The following is a 19,548-nucleotide window of genomic DNA, read 5'->3' as shown; positions in this document are numbered from 1 at the left end:
TGCGCGGCTCCCGGCGGGGACACAGCGGCGGCTCGGTGCCCGCCGCCGGCGGGCTCGGTGGCACCGGTGGGCTCCGCGGCGGCGGGCGAGGGCCCGGCAGCCCCATGGGGGGTGGCGCGGGGCGCTGCCCGCCGCGCTGCGGGGGCGAGCGCGGCGCAGGGGCCGCCGGCAGCGCCGCGGCGTTGGCCCGGTAACGGGGAGCGGGGAACGGAGGGGGAGCTCGGACGGGCCGTGCTGGAGCCCCCTCTCGCAGAACCGGGCCCCGCCGGCCGCTGAGGGGTAGGCCAGGGGTCGATGCAGGCGGCGGTGCGGTTTTGGTGCGGCTCCCGGCACTCCAGGGCTCCCCGCTCACGGCCAGCCCTGAGGATGCTCCTTCCCGGCGCGGGGCCTGCGGCAGCGGCGCTTGAGGTTGAGCACCCCCCTGGGAGTGGAGTCGGGGGCACTCAGGGGGCAACAGCACTTGACAGGTTCAGGCTGAGCACAGCCAAGCCCCCTGCATATCCCACACTGCAGGATGTGTCTCCCAAGCCCGGTCAAATCCACCCCCAGCTGCTGCCATTACAGGGGGTTTCCAGCAGCCTAGGGGGCAAAAGAAGGCAGGGACCCCTCCTTCCCTCCAGACAGGAGTGGCAGCACTGCCCACCACAGGGACAACGGCAGTGAAGCCCTTTTAGTTCAAATCGTCCAGGTTTAGTAGAGTCTGTTGGAGCTTTTATGTGACCTCCAGCTCCTGGTGTGCCTCATTCCCCCAGTCCTGCCCATACCACCCACTGCTCCCGACTCCCCCACAGCTGCCCCTCACACCACAGCCCCTCACACAGCTTGACCTAGTCCTGGTTATCTGCCCTTGAAACGCCCCCAGTGTCAGCCTGTGCCCCTTCGACAATCTCTTGCTGTGTTAGGATAAAGGAGACTCAAGAAGCAGCCCCTGCCACCAGGCTGCTGGCCAGCAATGTCACTCACACATCCCCTGTGAGACCACAGCCACTGGATACTCAAACAGGTAACTGTCCCTCACCTGGGGAGCAGGCAAAGGGCTCAGTGTGCACTGACCGACCAGGGGGTGGGTTAGGGACACTCCCAGCATCAGCAGGTCTCAGCTCACCTGTGCCTTGGGAGCAGGCAGTCTTGGCTCAAAAATAATGATTAAAGGGGAAAAAATGGCTTTAAAAACTGCCACTTTTGCAGCTGACATTCCCACCTTCCCTGACTTAAAGGACATAATGATCTCTGGAAAGCTGTGAAGCCTCTGGGAGTGGGCAGCATCTGGGATTGGAGAATTCCCGTGCACCTCAGGGTGGCACTGTCACTGGTCTGACACCAGCAGTGCTGTGGCACCCCCACAGGAGAGGCTGGCTGTGCTGCCTGCCCCCATGACTCCAAAGGCAGCGCCCTTCCCTGCATTCCTCCAACGGGAGAGCACCAAAACCTCACCGGAGCAGTGCAGCCAGGCTGCTTCAGGGGCTCACACTGGTCAGCAGGAAACAAAACTCACCGGGAGGGCAGGGCTGCCTGGAACACGGCAGATGCCAGATAGTTCTGAAAAACCAAACCCCAACATTTTTCTATCTTCCACCCAGGCAGAGACCAGACAGGGGCACACACCCCAGACACCAAAGGCAAGTCATGGACACAAGCAGAGCTGTATGCTGGTTTTAATGTTCCTAAGAACTAGGAAACAGAAATCAAAAATAGACTTTGCTCTTCTTGATAAAAGTAATAAAATGGTTAGCGGTGTTAAATTAATCCTTACAAAACAAAACCCAAGGAGGTTAAATAAAGCCCGGAGGCTCCGCATAAAAACCACAATGACTACAAAACAGCTGCAAAGACATCTTTACACACCAAAGAAACTCTTCTCCTCTGCTCCTCTCTGGGACACAATGTCAGCGAACACGGGACTCACACATGAGAAAGAAACACAGATGCGATGGGAGCAGCCCCACGAGGAGCGTGGGCGCCACAGACAGAACTATTTACACTATGGACACGGAGCCGTGCTGGGGCCAGTCCGGCCGCAGGAGCCCCCGGGCTCTGCCCGTCCCTCTCCTGCCGGGGCCCCTCCGGCCGCGGCGCTCAGCGCCCAGCCCTGGCGCTTGCCATCCACCCCTCCATCTGTTCCGCCGTCCTTCTGCTCGCGCGCGTCCCAGCTCTGGCTGTCCCTTCCCTTGGCGCTCCGGCGTCGCGGAGCTGCCGGCTCCTCCTGCCGCGCCACACTGGGCTCCTCACCCCTGGTGAGGGCTGCGGCTGAGCCTCCTCTCCCTCTGGCCGCCGGGCGCTCCCGGCTCCTGGGGCTGGCGTGCAGTTCGCAGAGGAGAGCAGGTGCCGTGGAGCTGCTGCGCAGGAGTCCTGGGCCAGTGCTGCGCAGCCAGCAGTCTCTGCTGCCCCGGCCAGCCTCCCCCGGGGCCGCCGGCACCTCCCCTGCTGCCTCGCACCTCTGCCTTAGTTGGGATTAGTCTCTCGGCTGCTGCTCTGCTCTCGGCCCAGCTCCCGCTCTTTGTCCGCTGTGGAGGAGGAGGAGGAGGATGAGGACGAGGAGGAGGAAGATGAGGAGCTGAGGGTCCGGCCCGAATGCTTGTAGGCTGCAACGAGCTCCTGCAGCCGCTCCGGCGTGGGCTCCCACTTTGCAAAGCCGGCGCTGTTCTGCAGGAAGATGACGGCTGTGTTGTGCACAGCCTTGTAGTACATCTCCTCCCTGCAAGGGAAGAGCACAGGCATCAGCACCGCCCCTGGGCCCCGCCCTAAGCCCTTGACACCTGCTCCTCCTCTTCCTGCCTTCACTAGGACAGGTATTTGTCCAGTTCTTTCTCCCATTATTCTGAGAAGGGAGACACAGTGCAGCCTCAGGCAGTTCTGAGTACAGTAGAGATTCCTGAGCTTCTAGAAGGAGGAAGTATTCATGCTGCAGAGCCCCACTGCTCCCTACCAGGACATGCATGTGCTGGAACCTTGCTGTCCCTGTAGAGGGGACTCAGCACAGCAAGCCATCAGTTCTAATCAGGTAACAACTTCAGGGTTCACGCACCTGTTGCTTAAACAAGTTGTTGCTCAAACTTGTTGCCTCAGCAGCAGAGCAGAGGTCAGCCTGCCCCACTGAGGACCAAGACCCCACTGCCCCTTGCCTCTGCTTCCCCAGAGACATCCAGCTGCTGCCACACAGGCAGCTACCAGGCCTGAGGGCTGGCAGAGGCACAGATCAGTGCCACAGGTGTGACCTGTTCCAGCTGGACTCGTGCCCAAGGCATACACCCCTCACAGGCTAAAGTTAGCAGTCATTAAACAGAAGTTCAATTCACCATGCTGTCTGCCCATCCTAAACACCCAGAGTGATGATGCACTGTGCTTGTCCTTGCCTGCTCCCTGCTTCCCACTGATTTCAGCTCGGGAGAGGATATTTCTGTCACACAGCCTCAGAGCCGTGTTCCCAGAGGGATCTGAGAACAAAGCCTACTTTTTGCAGACGTGCTGGGACCCGCTGCGGTACTCGTGATCGAAGGCTGGCAGGATGAGCTGGTGTCGCTTGAACTTGCTCTGCTCCATGCGCGTCAGGGCTGGCGTGGGGGGGTCCCGCCACTCAGGGATGAACACAATGAAGGAGAGCGGCTCGCTGGAGCTCTCCAGCAGTTTCTAGTGCAAGAAGAAAAGGAACAATCTCAGCACTGACTGAGTAATGACGTGTTTAATGAGACCTACAGAAAGGAAATGTTTCTGCTTCAAGAGCAGTGCCAGCTGTCACTGTCCTCTGTCCCTGCCCTCCAGGTGCAGGAGTGGTGAGGAGCAGAGGATGGACAGCACAGCTCCATCCCAAACAACCCCACTGGTGAGCAGACCTACCTCAAAGTGAGAGACCATGGCATCCATCAGCTCCTCACAGAACGGAGGATTTGCCTCAAAAGAGCCACTTATAGGGAAGAAATCCAGGCATGGGCTGAAGAAAAAGGCAAAGATCCCCCCATCAGTCATCCTGAGTTCTCTTATGGGCACACACCCACACCCACACTGAGCAAGGGAACGTAATACTCACCCCCTGGATCCAAAATACCCGTCTGTGTCCAAGAAGGCTGAACAGTATTGTTTAAAATAGCAATTCAGGGGCGAGGCAAAGCATTCAAAACTCACTCCAAAGAGCTTGTGGAGGCATTCAAAGACGTGCACAGGAAGTGCCCCTTGCAGACCAGTACCTTCATACAGGCCCACACCGAACATCATCTGAGGAGAGCAAACCCTAGTGAGCTGTGCCTGCACTCGCTGTTCCTGCTGCTCCCTACACTGACCACAAACCCAGGGCCACGTTATGCTCTCACTCCTCTAGGTATGCAGGGCCCCCTTGTCCTTTCTCAAATTCATGTAGGTCCCTGCATGTACCCAAGAACGCTCTTTAGAGATTTTATCCAACTCTGATCCCACAAAATCATCAGTTTTCTCTTGTACCCAAGGGACCCTTCAGCCGCCCCTCAGAGTCAAGAGCTACTGAAGGCTTCCTCCACAAAAATCTTTACCCATACCAAGATCTCATGTCAAGACCATAACTGCTCCCCAGTCCACCGTCCTATCTCAGCACAGCATGAGCAGACTACAGACCCAGTTTAAACCCTGTGTTGCTCCAGGCTCCCAAAGCTGTGACCCTTTCCCAGAGCAAAGACAAGTTCCCAGTGCTTCCAGGGCTTTCTGATGTACAGCTGCGGTGAGACTGTACCTGGTATCGACGGAGAAGGCACCAAACCCTGGGCAGGAACTTTTCAAAGCCCGAGTCGTCGATGCAGCTGTACCGATACAGAAGCCACTGGAAGAGAAAGCCCAGCCACTGAAGACACCAGGAACAGCCAAGCTACAGTGATTCATGCACATTGTGACAGAAAGAGGGAGGCTGAGGAGCAGGTGGGCTCTGCAGGGAGCTGTCAGCACATCTGCTGTCACTGTGTGAGCCACCAGCTTGTCACTAACACTAAATGAATGAACCACCACAGCAGCACGTGTCTCTCAGCAAGGGTTGCCGTGGTTTGAGTACAATGTTCTGGCAGCACACTTACTCAGTGCACACACCCAACACCTGGGCAATACTCCCAGCAGAGCCTGACCCCAGCTAAGGTGAGAGCAGCCATCCTCACAGCTCACTGGCACAGCAGTGTCTGAGAGCCCTGCAGGGACAGCTGGCCAGCCTCTGCCCAGCCCTGCCCAGGAGATGACCGTGCCCCGAGGGGCAGCAGAGGCAGCACGCAGCCCTTACCAGCTTGCTGAAGTAGTTGCGGCTCACTTTGACCATCTCCCCCTTGTACCGCACACAGGCCACGTTGTTCTCCATGTGCATCTCCACACTGGGCAGTGGTGGCGAGGGGATGGCCAGTCTCACGGGGTAGCAGTACACCAGCCTGTCCTGGACCTCAGGAGCTTCCACCTCAGCTACGGACAATGAACACAAAGGCAGCCTGTGAGAAGCCAAGGGTATTCGGGACCAAGCTTCAGTCCACCTCAAAAGACACAGCAAATCAAATTGGGCTGAAGAGTAGGGTGTTTCTCCCAAAAAACCACCATGGTGGTCTCTCACAGATTTTTGAGGCAGCTATTTAGGGTCAAAGCTGATTCCCCAAATTAATTCTGTCTTCCACTGCCAGATCACAGAGAGGACCCACTTGAAAGCATTTCTCCACCTCTAACCCAGCAGAACTGCACACAGCACACAACCATCCAAATATCCTGTTCCAAACACACAGAACTCTTTTTGTTGCTACTGTTTCTTATTTCAGTTTGCCCCTAACTCATCCAAAGCACAACAGAAATTCACAGGCTGCCAAATGCAGGAGGGAAAGAAATCTCCCTGCACCTTGTGGTTATCCATTGCCTCAGCTTCAGGGAGAGCTCACAGATCAGCTGGAAGGAATCTCTGACTTAGTGGGGTTGGAAGACAAGCATCAAAAACAATGGCAAAAGGCAGACATTGGGACCTGAGGGGAGCCTGAGGAAAGCTAGGACCCAAAAGGGAAAAGGACTACAGACAGTGGTAATGAAAGGAGCAGATCCCATGGAGGAAGGAAAAGCTAACTAGAGGCAGATGTACAGACGTGAACAGCAAAAATAACAGAGAAAAGATCAAGAAAAATGAACTCTGCCATGAAAGGGTGCATAGTGACAAGCTAGGAGGCAAAGGGGTGCAGAAAGGTGCTCAAAACACAAGAAATGTGGCAAATGAGAATAAAGGGAGAACACTCAGCCTTACTAAGGGGGTGTCAGCTGTCCCCAGGAATTCATCAAACAGCAGAGCAAAAAAGCATAGTCCAGTGAAATGAACGAATGCCCTGTCCAGTGTGACCTGCTCCTAACAAGCTACTTCATCCTGGCAAATCACATATTTATAGCATCTGATGTTACTGCTGGTCACAGCATCTGACAGAAGACAGTCTGTCACTGCACAGACACTGTGATTGAAAGCTGAGGCCTATGCTGGACTGGCTGTTTCTTACTTTGAAACACAGACTTTCTGACTTTTGGAGACAGAACTGCCCTCCCAACAGATAACACTCTCTGAGCAGGGACAGGCCAGCCCATGGGGCCTTTAAGTGCAGTGCTGTAGCTCTACAGCTCTCCAAAGCTGGCTGCATACCAGAGATATTGTTCTCTTTGAGGATGGCAAGATGCTTCTCCCGGATGCGCTTGACATATTCCAGGGATATGTAGTAAATTTTACTGCAGATGCCTTCAACAGAGTCCTTGGCTGCAGCAGACACATGGGGCCCACACTGTTTGCGTAAGTGCTCCAGGCGGTCCTGTGGAAACAGAGAACCAGTCTCTCACACAGCCACCACTGGCTCTCCAGGGGTCTTCAGAGTCTCCAGGCTGCTCTCCCAAGGCACACAGTGAGGGGAGGCAGTGGCAGCCACCTCCAGAAGGACCTGTAGCTGTCCCCACACGTCCCCTCCCCAGCTCCCTGTGCACAGCCACACATCAGCGGTACACTGACCATGTAGTCCTCCTTGGAGGCAGAATGGTCCCGTCTCAGCCAGCTGAAGGTGTCCTCCACATTCCACTTCACCACCTTCCTGCTGTCTGGGGAAGCACTCCTGCAAAAACAGAGGCAAACTTTAACTCACAGCTGCACAGCAAGGTATTCCACCCCTCCTCCAAAGTTTTCTATCATTGGGGAATGTGGACACTGACACTTCCTCAAGGCCCAATCCCTGTCACTCCCCTCCAGTTCTCTCGAAAGGCCTTCCAGATGTTTGCATGATTCCAGGCTGCCATGCTCTGTCCAAAACTTGGTGTAGCTGGCTGCTGTCCTCTCTGCAACAGGAGAGGCCCATAAAGCCTTTATTTGTCATGGCAGTGGTCCATTTTGATATTGCCTCTTAACTTTCAAGTACTGCTAGGGGCTTGTGACTCTGAGCAAACTACCCTGTTTACAAGCTTTTCCTCTCCCTCTCAAGGTTCTCCCCCACTATCTTCCTCAGTTCTGTTTCCTGCAGCAGAACTGGTCAGGAAAACTGTACCCTGTATACAAAATGCCACTCTAAGCTTGTTGCTCTGCAACAGCAGTGAGTGCCCAAGCACTTGTGATTTTATCTCAGGGATAACAGAAGACATTCCACACCCAGTACTTCATTGTCTCCATACACATTCAGCTTCCCAGTATTACATTTTACAGTAACATCACTATTGAAAGATGGCTCCAGCACTACTGGTTTTCCTCTGTATGTTCCTAACCTTGCTTTTCCTCAACAACATTATCACCAGTGCTGGATAAGACAGGATGAGAAGCCCCTATAGTCCCTTTGTCTTTTCTGAACGTGACAGCACTGCGAGAAGAGCTCCCACCTGGATTCAATCAGTCGCTTCGCAGCCTCAGCATACTTGAAGAGCAGCCTCTTGGCTTCCTCACGGAACTTAATTCTGGATAACCTGAGGTAAGTTAAATTCATATGCATGAGTCTCACAAAGGCATGGAAGCCAGGTTCTGCTCCCCAGCTTTCCTTCAACAGCATCCAACCACTTCATAAGACAAAGGGAAGCACCGCAGCAGGTAAATCAGACCGACCCAGAACCATCCCAACAAGGTGCTCTGTCTGTGAACAGTACCTGATGGGAATGTCATTCATGATCTCTCTGAACATGGAAGGAGACACTACTGGCTCGCAGTCACTCGGTAAAAGAGGATCTGTCCCTTTATCAACCACTTTCCTCTCCAACATCCAGCGATTAAATGACTCCCTCGGTGGGTCAATCCCTGGAGATGCACAGAAGAAGGGTCTATTCAATAAAATACAGACATGCCCGGTAGCTCTGATAAGGATCATCACACAAAGCTCTGCCTAATCAATTAACCGACAATGTCACAGAGTATAACCATCACAAAGAGAGAACATAGGGAGTAGACAGGCATAAAACAAAAGGCAGATCACCAGAGCACTGCAGAACTGAGAAGGAAATCAAAGGAACCCAACAGAAACTCACCTTCTCGCTGCTGGCAGAGCTCACGGTAATGCTGCCGCAGCTTGAGAATGAGCTGGGACCGCAGCAGCTCCACCTCAGGGTGTGGAGAAAGCACTTCTGATGGTGCCCTCTGCTTAATTACAGCATTTGTCTGAATATCCAAGTCCCAGTATACTCTGTGGCAGAAGCAAATGTCATCAGGATAATCAGATCACTGGCTAATTATCAAATATTAATTTTAAAGATTCTTCCTTGTGCTGTTTCACCAGCCAGGAAACCAAACTATCAAGACTCCTGTCAATGATTTACCCCTCAGGTTTTTTAAAGATGTTTGGAAACCTGTGTGTCTCAATGACTTCTGAGAAAGGAGCCGAAGACAACTCCAACAAATGGAGACAACTCACTCAGTGGGTCGTAGAAGAGCTGCCTGCTGTTTGTCTTCAGGTGAAACACACCATGCCTTCAAAACAGAAGTGCCTGGAATACTGGGAGAGCTGGGGACTGGTTGAGCAGCTGAGTTCCCTGGGACATCCGCCTGTGTGTGAAAGATGAATTGCTGCACCAGAGAGACGAGTAAAGGAGAAGCAGCCCAGTGAACCAAACAGTCCCAGAGCAGAACACCACCCAGGAGACCCCTCTCCAGCCACCCTTGGTCTCAGGCTGCACTGGTCTGTCTCAGAGCACCATACCCACCTTAGGCTTCTTCGCACTGTTGCCACTTGGTGGAACCTCCTCTGAGAACCTCCTCTTCCTTTGCTTGCTCTCCACAGAAGCATCTGCCACCCCACCTTCCAGTGGCATTGGAGCTGCATTCAGTCCCAGAGGGTCTGACTATAAGAGTCCAAACAACAACAGCACACGTCAAGCTCAGGCACTGCCACTGCAGCATCCACATGGATGGAAATAAGGACACCACTACTGCAACTTCACAAAGTTGAAAGATTCTCTTCTAGATGTCTATATGCTTTTTTAAAAGACTTTAATAAGAAAAACTCATCACAAATCCCCCATGCTGACTGTTCTTTGAGCGGTGCATGACTCCTGGAACTGCATCACCTGACAGGCACCTGACAGAGGAACACTTCCCCAAAACTGTGCTGGACAATGGACCGAGCAAGGTGTTCTGAAGGCACAGAAGACCCTCCCACACCTCTAATCTGAGGTCCACAGACCATGAGCACCCAGTCCTGAACACCCTGAGGTGAGTGAGCACTTACTATGACATCGTGCTGTCCCAGCACAGGCATTTCCCACAGGGACTGGTTTGTGAAGCGGTTGAAGTAGTACGGGCGGTTCTCCCGCTTGCTCCAGCACTTCTCCCAGCCAGCCTGCACCAGCTCATCTGAGGGGACAGTGAGAGTCAGGAGAGGAGCATCCTGCACAACAGACCCGCCCTGCAGGTGCCCAGCACTGTCACAGCACACTCTGAAACACAGATCATTGCCAGCCTCCCTTGGCAGCCTTGCTTCATCCCCCATCCCCATTCCCAGGGCCCTATGGAATTCCCAAAGGCAGTCAGTACCTGGCAGGTCCTGTACCAGGCGCATGGGTTTGGGGGAGCTGGGCTGGTTCTGGTTGGAGGTGCCAGGTGAGTGACTCATGAGAGACGCTTCCTCCGCAGGGCTTCTGTGATTCTCATTGGCCATTTCTCAGCAACCACACTAGAAAAAACAGTTATATCCAGTGTTACAGCAGGAAAGGTCCCAGATCTGCTTGGCACACTCTGGTGTGACAATACAAGTTCATTCGGATAATAAAGCAGGGATTGAACCAGTACAGACAAACAGTAGCTCAGCCCTGAAAAACACCTGTTATCCTGGACACAACTAGCTATAAGGAATGCTGTGTTAAATGAGGTTAGCTAGGGTGTTCTTCAGGCCATCATCCAAAATATTCCCTTTTCAGCTAGAGCTCTCCAAAGAGTGAAGCATCAGATTGTAAAAAATAACATACACTCCTCCGTAATTATGTGCCACCTTCTGCCACACCAATACCACCAAGCCAGGTCTGATCTGTTATCCTCAGAGACAGTTTAAATCAACTCACACACACATAACTGCACATCATTTCAACAAAAGGCTTTAATTAAAAAAAAAAAATCTGCTATATAAAATAGCCCTAGAGGTTCACTAACAACTTCTGTGGTTTAGAAAACCACAGGCTGGGAGTCAGGAGCTCCCAAATTATTACCCTCTGCATGTCCCAGGCCGACACGTCCTAGTCCTAGGCCTAGTCTCACAAGTAGGGCCTCAGCCAGCTGTTTTGGCCTTTGCTGCTTTTTCATCTGCATAACAACTGTTATGCAAAAGAAGGTCTGTTGGAACAATAAAGCTCCTCTTAATCATAATTTAATGTTGCCAGCTGGAGAGAAACAGCCAGGCTTTTTCCTCTCTTAGTCACCACTCTTCCCCTGGGGAAGTTTCTGAAACAGCGCCGCAATTGCTCTTCTCTGGCAGCCCGAAACACATTGGCAATGAACTGGGGGGAAACAAGGCATTTTACATAATTCCCAGCTACCTCACACACTTAACTCTATTCAGGCTTTGGAGACACCCGACAGCACACACCAGCAGTCAGGGTAGTAGCAACACAATGCTGTGCACAGTGTGCTCCTCACCTGAGCAGCACAGTACCTGGCAGCAGGAGCCACGTACAAGAGCTCTTCAATAAAAACTCTGGATTTTTGGGGGGCTAAGTCACTCAGATTTGAAACCTTCACTGCCAGTCCTGTGCATAAAGGCCAGTGGCTATTTCAGCAGAACAGAATGGCAGGAGCAAACAGTGGTCAAGAGCGAGTGGGCAATAGCTCAGCTGCCCACAGCATTGGCTGAGATCAGCATTGAGGAACTCAACTCCTTCAGCCCCTCAGAAGATGTTTCTACTCTTCCAGGCTGAGTACACAAGGGAAGGTGTGGGACACCAGACACTGGAGTTTGGGTCTGCTCCAGAGCAAGCAGGTAACGCCCTGTGCCTGCTGCAGAGCGCAGGACACAACTGGGGACCTTTAACAGCCTCAGCAGTGAGCATTGTGCAATCTCACACTCCCTCCTGAACTCCAACCCCACCATGTCCTGACAGTCACTTTACAAAGGTGCCAAGGTGTGAGCTGGGCCGGCGGCAGCAGCTCAGGCTCGTGTCAGCCATGGGTACAGGGACCCTGGAAACCGCGGGCCTGCAAGGCAGGACTGTGGGGAACCTCTGAAGGATGTTTGGTCCCTCCTCCTCAAACTCAAGCTACACTTGCACATGCAGCTGCTGCTGTGTACTGTACGTCACACAGAGCACATGCTGGAGTGAGCTGGTGTGTACTGGGGGGTCCAGAGCTCCCAAAGTGATGTATGTCAGGATTCACAGACAGCACTGGGCACAGAGCCCTGGTCAGCTTGGATGGCACATGCCAGCTCCAGTGACCTGCCAGTGTTTTTCACCACTCATTGCTCAAAAGAGCTGTCAAATAGGGTCACTGGCTCTGCCTCCTCCCATTTATGGATAAACTGGAATGGTGAAGTAGTCAAGAAGCTTTATCACTTGATCAGTGTTAACAAGTATTAAATCCAAGTACCCTTAAGGTCTGGAAAAAGGAAACAGCCAAACTAACAGGAATCCTGGCAGAAGCCACTCAACTTTTATGTAACTGCACTGGGACTTAGACAGTGACAGGGATCCAGAGGAAGCATTTTATGGTGATTAGGGTATGTTTTTATACACCATGGCAATGCATACAGTGCTTCACAAACATGGTACAATGCTGTCCCTGCCCAGAGAGCTTACAACCTAGAGCAGCAGCACAACCAGAGACCACAGCGAGGGGTAAGGAGACACAGAGTAAGGAAGTACAGCAAACAGGACCGGTATTTGTTTTCATTTCACCGAGGTAGAATTTTGTACAAGACAACAGTAAATGCAGACAAAGGAGATCAGCGACAGCCCCCCGGGACAACCCCGCGGTTCTACCCCATCCCAGAACCACGGCTGCTCCAGGAGGCTGGGAGCCAGGCCACTGCCTCCCCCATCGGTACCCATCCCCTTCCCGAGCGCCGCCAGCGGGCCCGGAGCTGAGCAGCACAGCGCTCCCGGGGCAGCGCGGGCACTGGGGACCGGGGCACCGTGTCTGCGCGGGGAAGCTGCGGGAACCTCCTGGGGCTGCCCTGCCGGCGGCGGAGACGGCACGGAGCTCCTCGGCGCGGCGGGCCGGGGCCGGCCACGGGCGCCCAGCGAGTGCGGAGAGGAGGAGGCGGCGACGGCGACAACTCTGCAGTCTGGCCGGGAGCGGTCCGGGGGCGCGGCCTAAGCGGGGCGGCGGCCGGCCGGGCGGGTACTTACGGTGGCGGGCTGCCTGGCGGGACGCGTGGCCGTCGCTCCGTGCTCGCCGCTGGCGCGCCGGGGCCGCATCCTCATAGCGGGGCGTCCCGCGCCTGGCCCGCGGGGGCGGCTGCGGAGACAGGAGCCCGTTACGGCGCCGCGGGGAGGGGCCGCGGGACGCGCAGGCGCGGCGGGGGAACGGCGGGGGCGCGGCGGCGGTGGCGGCCGCGCTCTAAGATGGCGGCCGCGGGCCTGCGCCGCTTCCCCTCCGCCGCCGCTGCCCGCCCCCGCCGCCTCCTCCTGCACGGCGGGCCGCGGCCACGCGGTTGCGCCGCTTACCTGGGCGTGAGGCCAGGGGCTGCAGGCACCGGGCACCGCTGCGTCCGCCACCGCCGCCGCCCCACCTCCGCCTCGCCCGCCCCGCCGCCGCCATCTTGCGCCGGGGCCGCGGGAGTGGAGCGCGTGCGCGAAGCAGAGCCCGCGCTTGGGGGGAATCGCTCGGCGCATGCGCAAAGGCTGCGCGGTCACCCCGCCCACCCGGCGCCATCTTTGTGGCGGGCACCGCCTGGCGGTGGGTGCGGAGCGGTGGCGGTCCCGCCCGCGCTGTCGCGGAGCCATTTAGTGCCACCGGCCCCGCCCTCTCCCCCGCCGCGGGCGGTTCCCGGCATTGACAGGGCGCGGCCGCAGCGGTCGCCACCAAAGGGCCTTTGAAGAGCGGCGGCGCCGGGGCGGGGCGGCAGCCGGGGGGGCTGCATTGATGTGCGGGCGCGGGGCTTCCGCCGCCCGCCGGGCACAGCGGTTGCTTCTGTGCGCTTCAGCCCGGGCCGGCCCTGGCAGCCACTGCCTGTCTGGGGGTCCCTGGGGCGCAGCACTGACACGTCCCTATTGTCCCACACTATATCCGTGGGTATTCCCTGGCCTGCGGGTCCCGGTGCCAGGCGGCGGGCGCTGGCAGTGAGGGACTCGGTGTGGCGCAGGGCACAGCCCGGTGGTCGCTGGGTCGAGCCCTTGCCCTGCGGTCTGTGGCTGCTGCTACATATCGTATGCTGGAGGCTGACACGGGATGTGGAAGGAGAGCACGGCTTTTACTGGGGCCTCCCCGGGGACCGCAGGACACCCTCGCAGCCGGCAGCGCTTCTGCCGCATCCACCTAGCAGAGCACCCGTCCTGCCTCGGCCCCACCTGCCTGGAGAGCCGGTGCTGGTTCACGGCCTCTGCTGAAGATGGAATGGGGAAACCGCGGGCCCTCTCCTGCCCTTTTCCTCTGGGATATCCCTGCTGCCCAGCTTTCCAAGGGATTTCCCATCTCCCGGAGTCCTGCCCTCTGCTCCGGGAGCACCGGGGTCAGTTTAATGAGTTAACGCTGGCGCAGCAGTTCTGGAGGGATAAGTGCTGTGTAAGCACTGAGGCTCCCGTTTTGGGCTTCCAGCAGCCCCGCTCCGCTGCCTAGAGCACTGATAACCGCCCGGGGCACAAAGGGCCGGCTCAGACTGACCCCTGAGGGCAGAGGGGATTCTCTGAAGGGACAGTGAAACTCCAGCCTTGGAGTGAGGCAGCTCAAGTGGCCGAGGGGGTGGTGAGGGCAGAGGCAGACTCTCGGCATGGCTGGGCCAGGCAGGATTTTCAGGAGGGAGCCTCGGGCTCATCTTTCCTGTGACAGGAGCAGGACAGCTGCATGGGTGCTCATGGGGACACTCCGGCAGTGCCCATCTCGGCGCTATGACCCTGGAACCAGCCAAGCTGCCACTAACACATGGGGCAAGGCCATCCAGAGGCACGTCCTGCAGAGCCAGTGCTGCCTGGCTTGGGGCTGGGGCAGAGCCTGTAAGGGCAGTCCTGAAGATCCACAGCCCCGGGCATTTTCTCTGCTCAGGTTCATGTTACAGATGGGCATGAACCAGCCCCCAGCAGAACCCCTGGCCCAGGGCCGCGGAGTCTGCACTGAAGCTGGGATAGCTCAGCACTGGCAGAAGCTTCATAACACAATTTGGGAGCCCCCAACACCACAGGCCCTCCCGGCCGCCGTTTGCACATGTGCCCCTCGCACGGGGGGTGCCGAAGAGATCTACGGCAGTGGCTGCACTTGCAGGACGCGGGGAGCGGTGTTTTCGGGGGGAGAAGGCTTCGTGTGCAGCCTGGAGTTGGGATGGCCAGGCGAGCTGCCTGTCCCGGGTCTGGCGGCCAGCCGGGCTCGGCGGGACACAGACCTGCATCCTCCCCGTCCGTCCGTCCCGCTGTCTCCTCCCAGCTGTGAGCCCGCAAGGAGTGGCAGCTGGGGGCTATATAAAGGCAGGGAAACCTCAGCCAGCTCAAAAGAAAGTCTTGGAGCTGGCGGTGTTGTCTCTCCCTCCTGCCTTCACGTGATTCAGCTTCCTCACGCCGGGACAAGCCTCGCTGTAAGTACCCAAACTGAGCCTGCATTGTGTAGGGGAACCCTCCAGCCTCGCCACGACGGTGGCTCCGAGCCCCGGGAAAGGGGATCCCCCATCCTCTCCCTTCGCAGAAATGGGGGAGCCCCGTCCCATCACACAGCCCTGGGGAGGGGGTCCCCCATCCTCTCCCTTCAGAGAACTGGGGGAAGCTGTGGTGGTGCCCCGTTCCATCCCGCAGCCTCGCACGGAGCTCTTCCTGTTGCTGCGGGATGGACAGGCTCCAGCTCCCGTCTCAAACCAGCCTGGGAGCTGGCGGCACATCTCGGGGGGGCTCTGAGGGTTGTGGGACAGCCCCATGGGTGAGGGCTCGCTCCTCTGCGAAGTGCTGAGGCTCCCCGCTGCAGCCGCACGCACGGAGCTGGTGCCTGTCCCTGCGGTTTTGGGAGCGGGGCGTGTTCAGGGCCGGGGGAGTGCTGGAGTGGATGTCCCCAGATGTGGGACCCGCGGGCTCCACAGCGCCAGTGCTGGGGCTTATGCACAGCACCCTGGGTTGGGGGCCATGCCCCTCGTGGGCTGCTGGTCCAGAGGCTTTGGGCAAAGGCGACCTGCGCAGCACGGGGGGTTCCAGGGAGAACAGTGGAGCCGTGGGGTGTTCCTTGGAGCTGTCTCCTGCCCTGGCCAGGCTGGACAGCAGCTGCTTCCCTTCCAGTGTGTCCCCGGGCCTGTCCGTGGGGACACGTGTGCACGTCCCCAGGCCAGTCTGTGCTGATCCTGCTCTCTGCCTCCAGGTGTGAGATGGCTGCCGGCAGCTGCCTCCTTCTCCTCCTTCTGCCCTCGCTGGTCACAGCCTCGCACAGTCCTCCTGGCTGTAAGATCCGGATTACTTCCAAGGGGCTGGACCTGGGTAAGGGGCCAGCCAGGATCTCACAGCCTGGGAGAGGGACATTGGGCACGCTCCTGGGGTCTGTGCTTGTGTAGGGCTCTGCAGTGGAGCGGGCAGTGTCAGGGGCGATGCTGCTGGGGGGTCACGTCCCAGCCCAGCCTCGTTTTTCCCTGCAGTGAAGCAGGAGGGGCTGCGCTTTGTGGAGCAGGAGCTGCAGAACATCACGGTGTCAGACCTGCATGGGAACGAGGGGCAGTTCCAGTACAACATCAGCCAGTGAGTACTGCCAGCTGCCCATGGCTTCCCATGTCCCTCTGTCTGTCTAACCCCTGTCCCTTCCCTGCAGGGTCAAGGTGACAGACCTGCAGCTGGCCTTTTCAGACCTGAATTTCCAGCCCCAGCAGCACCTTGTCTTCAACATCAACGATGCTTCTATTAGCCTACGCTTCCGCAGGCAGCTGCTCTACTGGTTCTTGTGAGCTGCCTCCCCTTCCTGCTGCTCTGGGCTCTAGCCCACCCCACAGCTGTGCTTGCTGGGTGCCACAGGTGCCTTGCTGCCCTGCAGCTGGCAGGAGCTGTGTGCTCCTTTCATCTGCTTTCCTGGCTTCCAGCTATGACATTGGGTCCATCAACGCCTCTGCGGATGGTGTCCACATCTACACAGTGCTGCAGCTGGCCAAGGATGAGGCTGGGCGCCTCAAGATCTCCAATATGACCTGCAATGCCTCCATAGCCAGAATGCATGCTGGCTTCTCTGGCACACTCAGGTACACCTGACCCCTGTGCCTGGCTGTCCCACACCCTCAGTGCTTCCTCAGCCCAGCTGTGTGCTGGAATAGGCACAGAGCCACAAGGAGAGCAGGCAGTGCAGAACCACTCTTGTGTCCTCCAGGAAGGTCTATGAGTTCCTGAGCACCTTCATTGTCACGGGGATGCGCTTCCTCCTCAGCCAGCAGGTACAGCTGAGCGCAGAGGAGAGGGGCTGTGGGATGTTAGGGATCGGCTCTTTGTGTTGGAGAGGGCAGAGTTGTATCCTGCCCATCTGCTGGGCCTTGTCCTGCCTTTGCAGCTCCTCATTCAGTCCTGGGAGTGACTCCCCTCAGTCTGGCTCCTTGCCTTGCAGATCTGCCCATCCCTGGAACATGCCAGCCTCGTGCTGCTGAACTCTTTGCTGGACACAGTGCCTGGTGTGTGTTGTCCTGGGAAAGGGACTGGATCTCATTCACTGTGGGGCAGACAGGGCTGGGCACCAGGCTGCCAGGCAGCTCCAGGCTAAGTCACACCAGCACATCTTCCCTGGCAGTGAGGAACTACGTGGATGAGCACATTGGGATTGACTACTCCCTCCTACGAGATCCATCCATCTCCACTGACACCCTTGACCTTGACTTCAAGGTGAACACTGGGTCCTGCCTTGCAGGTCCTTCCCCATCCCTGTGGGAAAGGCTGTGCCAGCAGGCATGTTGGGCTCCATGGAGCAGGTGAGGTGGCTGTGGAAACCTCTCCTGCTCTTGGTTTAGGGCATGTTCTTCCCCCGGGTGAGAGAGGACCAGGAGCTGGAGAACCATGCAGTGGAGCCGGTGATCAAGGAGACTGAACGTATGGTTTATGTTGCCTTCTCTGAGTACTTCTTCGACTCAGCCATGCACTCATACTTCCAGGCAGGAGTGCTGACCATAGAGCTCCAGGGGGAGAAGGTAAGGAGAACCAGACACTTGGACTGTGTGCAGGCAGGAGGGAGGGGTGGCTGCATCACAGAGCAAAGGAGGTGCCATCCAGGGAGCAGCTTTGCTGGGCCCTGCAGCAGTGGCTCGCTCCCCCTCCAGTCGTTTGTGTACTCCACAGGTGCCTAAGGACCTGGAGGTTTTGCTGAGAGCCACATTCTTTGGGACTATTTTCATGCTGGTAAGGAGCCCCCAGACAGGGTGGAAGGCATGGCAGAGCCCCAGGGCAGGGCACAGCCCTGCCCTGCTCCCAGCCTCCAGCTCACTTGCCTTCCCCAGAGCCCTTCTGTGGATGCTCCGCTGCGACTCGTGCTGCAGGTCTCTGCTCCTCCACGCTGCATCATCAAACCTTCAGGGACCTCAGTCTCTGTGTCTGCTTTCCTGAACATCTCACTGGTGCCCCCAGACCGCCCACCTGTCCAGCTCTCCAGCATGGCCATGGTGAGGAGGGGGGCTGGGGTTCCTTGTGCAGCTACCCAGTGTACACAGGAGCAGTGTCCTACATCCTCTGTTGTAAGGCACTGGTGTCACCAAGCAGAGAGACACTGCACCTCTGGGGTGAGCTGGCCTGGTTGTCCTCTGCCTGCTGTGAGTCAGCCCTCTCCCTCCCCAGGAAACCAAGCTGAGTGCCAAGGTGTATCTGCAAGGGAAGGCGCTGCGCGTGCAGCTGGACCTACGACGGTATGGGGAGAGTCCCAACGGGGGCATGGGGAGAGTCCCCTCCACACCCTACTCACAACTGCTTCCTTCTGTCCAGGTTTCGCATCTATTCCAAGCAGTCAGCACTGGAGTCACTTGCGGTGAGAGCATGGTGATGGCCTGGGAACCCTTACACCCAGCCACAGCGTGGGGTGGGCTGGGGAGAGGCTGTCCATTCAGGATCCCCACTTACAGCCCTCTCTGCCCTGGCTGGAGCTCTGCCACTACACTGACCCCAGCTCTTCTCCCACAGCTGTTCTCACTGCAGGCGCCACTGAAGACCCTGCTGCAGCTGACCATCATGCCCATCATTAACGGTAAGCACTGCTCCCACACAAAGGGGAGTGTAGGCAGGGGCACAGCAGGGCTCAGCCTCATCCCAGCTCTCTCTCTCTGCAGAGAGGACAAAGAAGGGGGTGCAGATCCCGCTGCCCGAAGGCATGGACTTCACCAGGGAGGTGGTCACCAATCACGCGGTACGTGGTAGGATGGGACAGTCTGTGCCTCCATGTCCTGCTGCGAAGGGCATTGTCACCTCCTTGCACTGGCCTTGCACTGACCCTCTTCCCTCTGCAGGGATTCCTCACAGTGGGAGCTGATCTCCACTTCTCCAAGGGGCTACGGGAGGTGATTGAGAAATACCGCCCAGTACCGACTGCCGCTGCCTACGCCAGCTCCTGGCCCGCAGAGCCCAGCCTGGACCCCAGCTCGCTCTAGCTCTCCTCCCTGGACCAAGGGCACATCCCGGGCTGGACCCGTAGACTGTAGGTAGGAAGCAGCTTCCCTGGCACCACCAGCACATTGTCAGGGCATCCAGGCCCTGGTGGGGCGCAGCAAGGTGGAGAGGGTGCTCTGGGAACCCCTGCTGCACCCCTGCTCATTACACTAATAAACCACCTGACTCCAACCACGTGGCCTTGTTGCTTGGAGGACATGTCCATGCTGGGGTACATGGTGCAGACGTGGAAAGGAGGCAGCTGATGCTGCTGCCCAGCTTGGATCCTTGGGAGCAGACACAGCTTAGTGCAGTACCACAGGGCTCAGAGTGACTGTGCTACTGCCACTTAGATGGGTCACTCGTTTCCTGGCTGCAGGGACCCCTGCAGAGAGGGCACAGCTCACAGAGACCAAGGCTCTCTTGCAGAGG

The 19,548-nt window shown here is 57.3% G+C and overlaps 2 protein-coding genes across 2 annotated transcripts; one reads left to right on the top strand and one right to left on the bottom strand.

The window, feature by feature from the left end:
• Window positions 1-1,637: 1,637 nt before the first annotated feature.
• PCIF1 (phosphorylated CTD interacting factor 1) lies at window positions 1,638-14,133 on the bottom strand. Its single transcript, XM_063404523.1, has 17 exons — window positions 13,063-14,133; window positions 12,745-12,853; window positions 9,944-10,082; window positions 9,639-9,763; window positions 9,115-9,252; window positions 8,826-8,956; window positions 8,443-8,597; window positions 8,068-8,215; window positions 7,807-7,890; window positions 6,956-7,055; window positions 6,599-6,761; window positions 5,228-5,400; window positions 4,697-4,783; window positions 4,025-4,209; window positions 3,835-3,928; window positions 3,452-3,627; window positions 1,638-2,695 (listed from the first exon to the last, which is right to left on the bottom strand). Exons 3-17 carry the CDS (start codon window positions 10,065-10,067, stop codon window positions 2,443-2,445), a joined length of 2,136 nt encoding a protein of 711 aa, XP_063260593.1. The 5' UTR covers window positions 10,068-10,082; window positions 12,745-12,853; window positions 13,063-14,133; the 3' UTR covers window positions 1,638-2,442.
• Window positions 14,134-14,804: 671 nt separating this feature from the next.
• Window positions 14,805-19,308, top strand: PLTP (phospholipid transfer protein). Its single transcript, XM_063404524.1, has 16 exons — window positions 14,805-15,119; window positions 15,884-15,999; window positions 16,155-16,254; window positions 16,325-16,453; window positions 16,590-16,745; window positions 16,871-16,934; window positions 17,102-17,165; window positions 17,282-17,373; window positions 17,499-17,675; window positions 17,824-17,883; window positions 17,982-18,143; window positions 18,316-18,383; window positions 18,460-18,502; window positions 18,655-18,718; window positions 18,801-18,877; window positions 18,978-19,308. The coding sequence occupies exons 2-16, from the start codon at window positions 15,891-15,893 to the stop codon at window positions 19,116-19,118; spliced, it is 1,506 nt and encodes a 501-aa protein (XP_063260594.1). The 5' UTR covers window positions 14,805-15,119; window positions 15,884-15,890; the 3' UTR covers window positions 19,119-19,308.
• The last annotated feature ends 240 nt before the right edge of the window (window positions 19,309-19,548 follow it).

The sequence above is a fragment of the Prinia subflava genome, chromosome 8, assembly GCF_021018805.1.
Source record: "Prinia subflava isolate CZ2003 ecotype Zambia chromosome 8, Cam_Psub_1.2, whole genome shotgun sequence".
In the NCBI taxonomy this organism is placed as follows: Eukaryota; Metazoa; Chordata; class Aves; order Passeriformes; family Cisticolidae; genus Prinia; species Prinia subflava.
Note: the sequence above shows the minus strand (reverse complement) of the source record. Positions and strands in the feature narration are given on the sequence as shown.

Bases quoted from the DNA above. Each gene is read 5' to 3' on its own strand.
- PLTP (XM_063404524.1), top strand. From the start codon at position 15,891: ATGGCTGCCGGCAGCTGCCTCCTTCTCCTCCTTCTGCCCTCGCTGGTC. The intron at 16,746-16,870 runs GTACACCTGACC...TGTGTCCTCCAG, and splicing joins GGCTTCTCTGGCACACTCAG to GAAGGTCTATGAGTTCCTGA. The intron at 18,878-18,977 runs GTACGTGGTAGG...TTCCCTCTGCAG, and splicing joins AGGTGGTCACCAATCACGCG to GGATTCCTCACAGTGGGAGC.
- PCIF1 (XM_063404523.1), bottom strand. From the start codon at position 10,067: ATGGCCAATGAGAATCACAGAAGCCCTGCGGAGGAAGCGTCTCTCATG. The intron at 8,957-9,114 runs GTGGGTATGGTG...TTTCACACACAG, and splicing joins ACAGTGCGAAGAAGCCTAAG to GCGGATGTCCCAGGGAACTC. The intron at 4,784-5,227 runs GTAAGGGCTGCG...TTTCTCTTCCAG, and splicing joins GCAACTACTTCAGCAAGCTG to TGGCTTCTGTATCGGTACAG.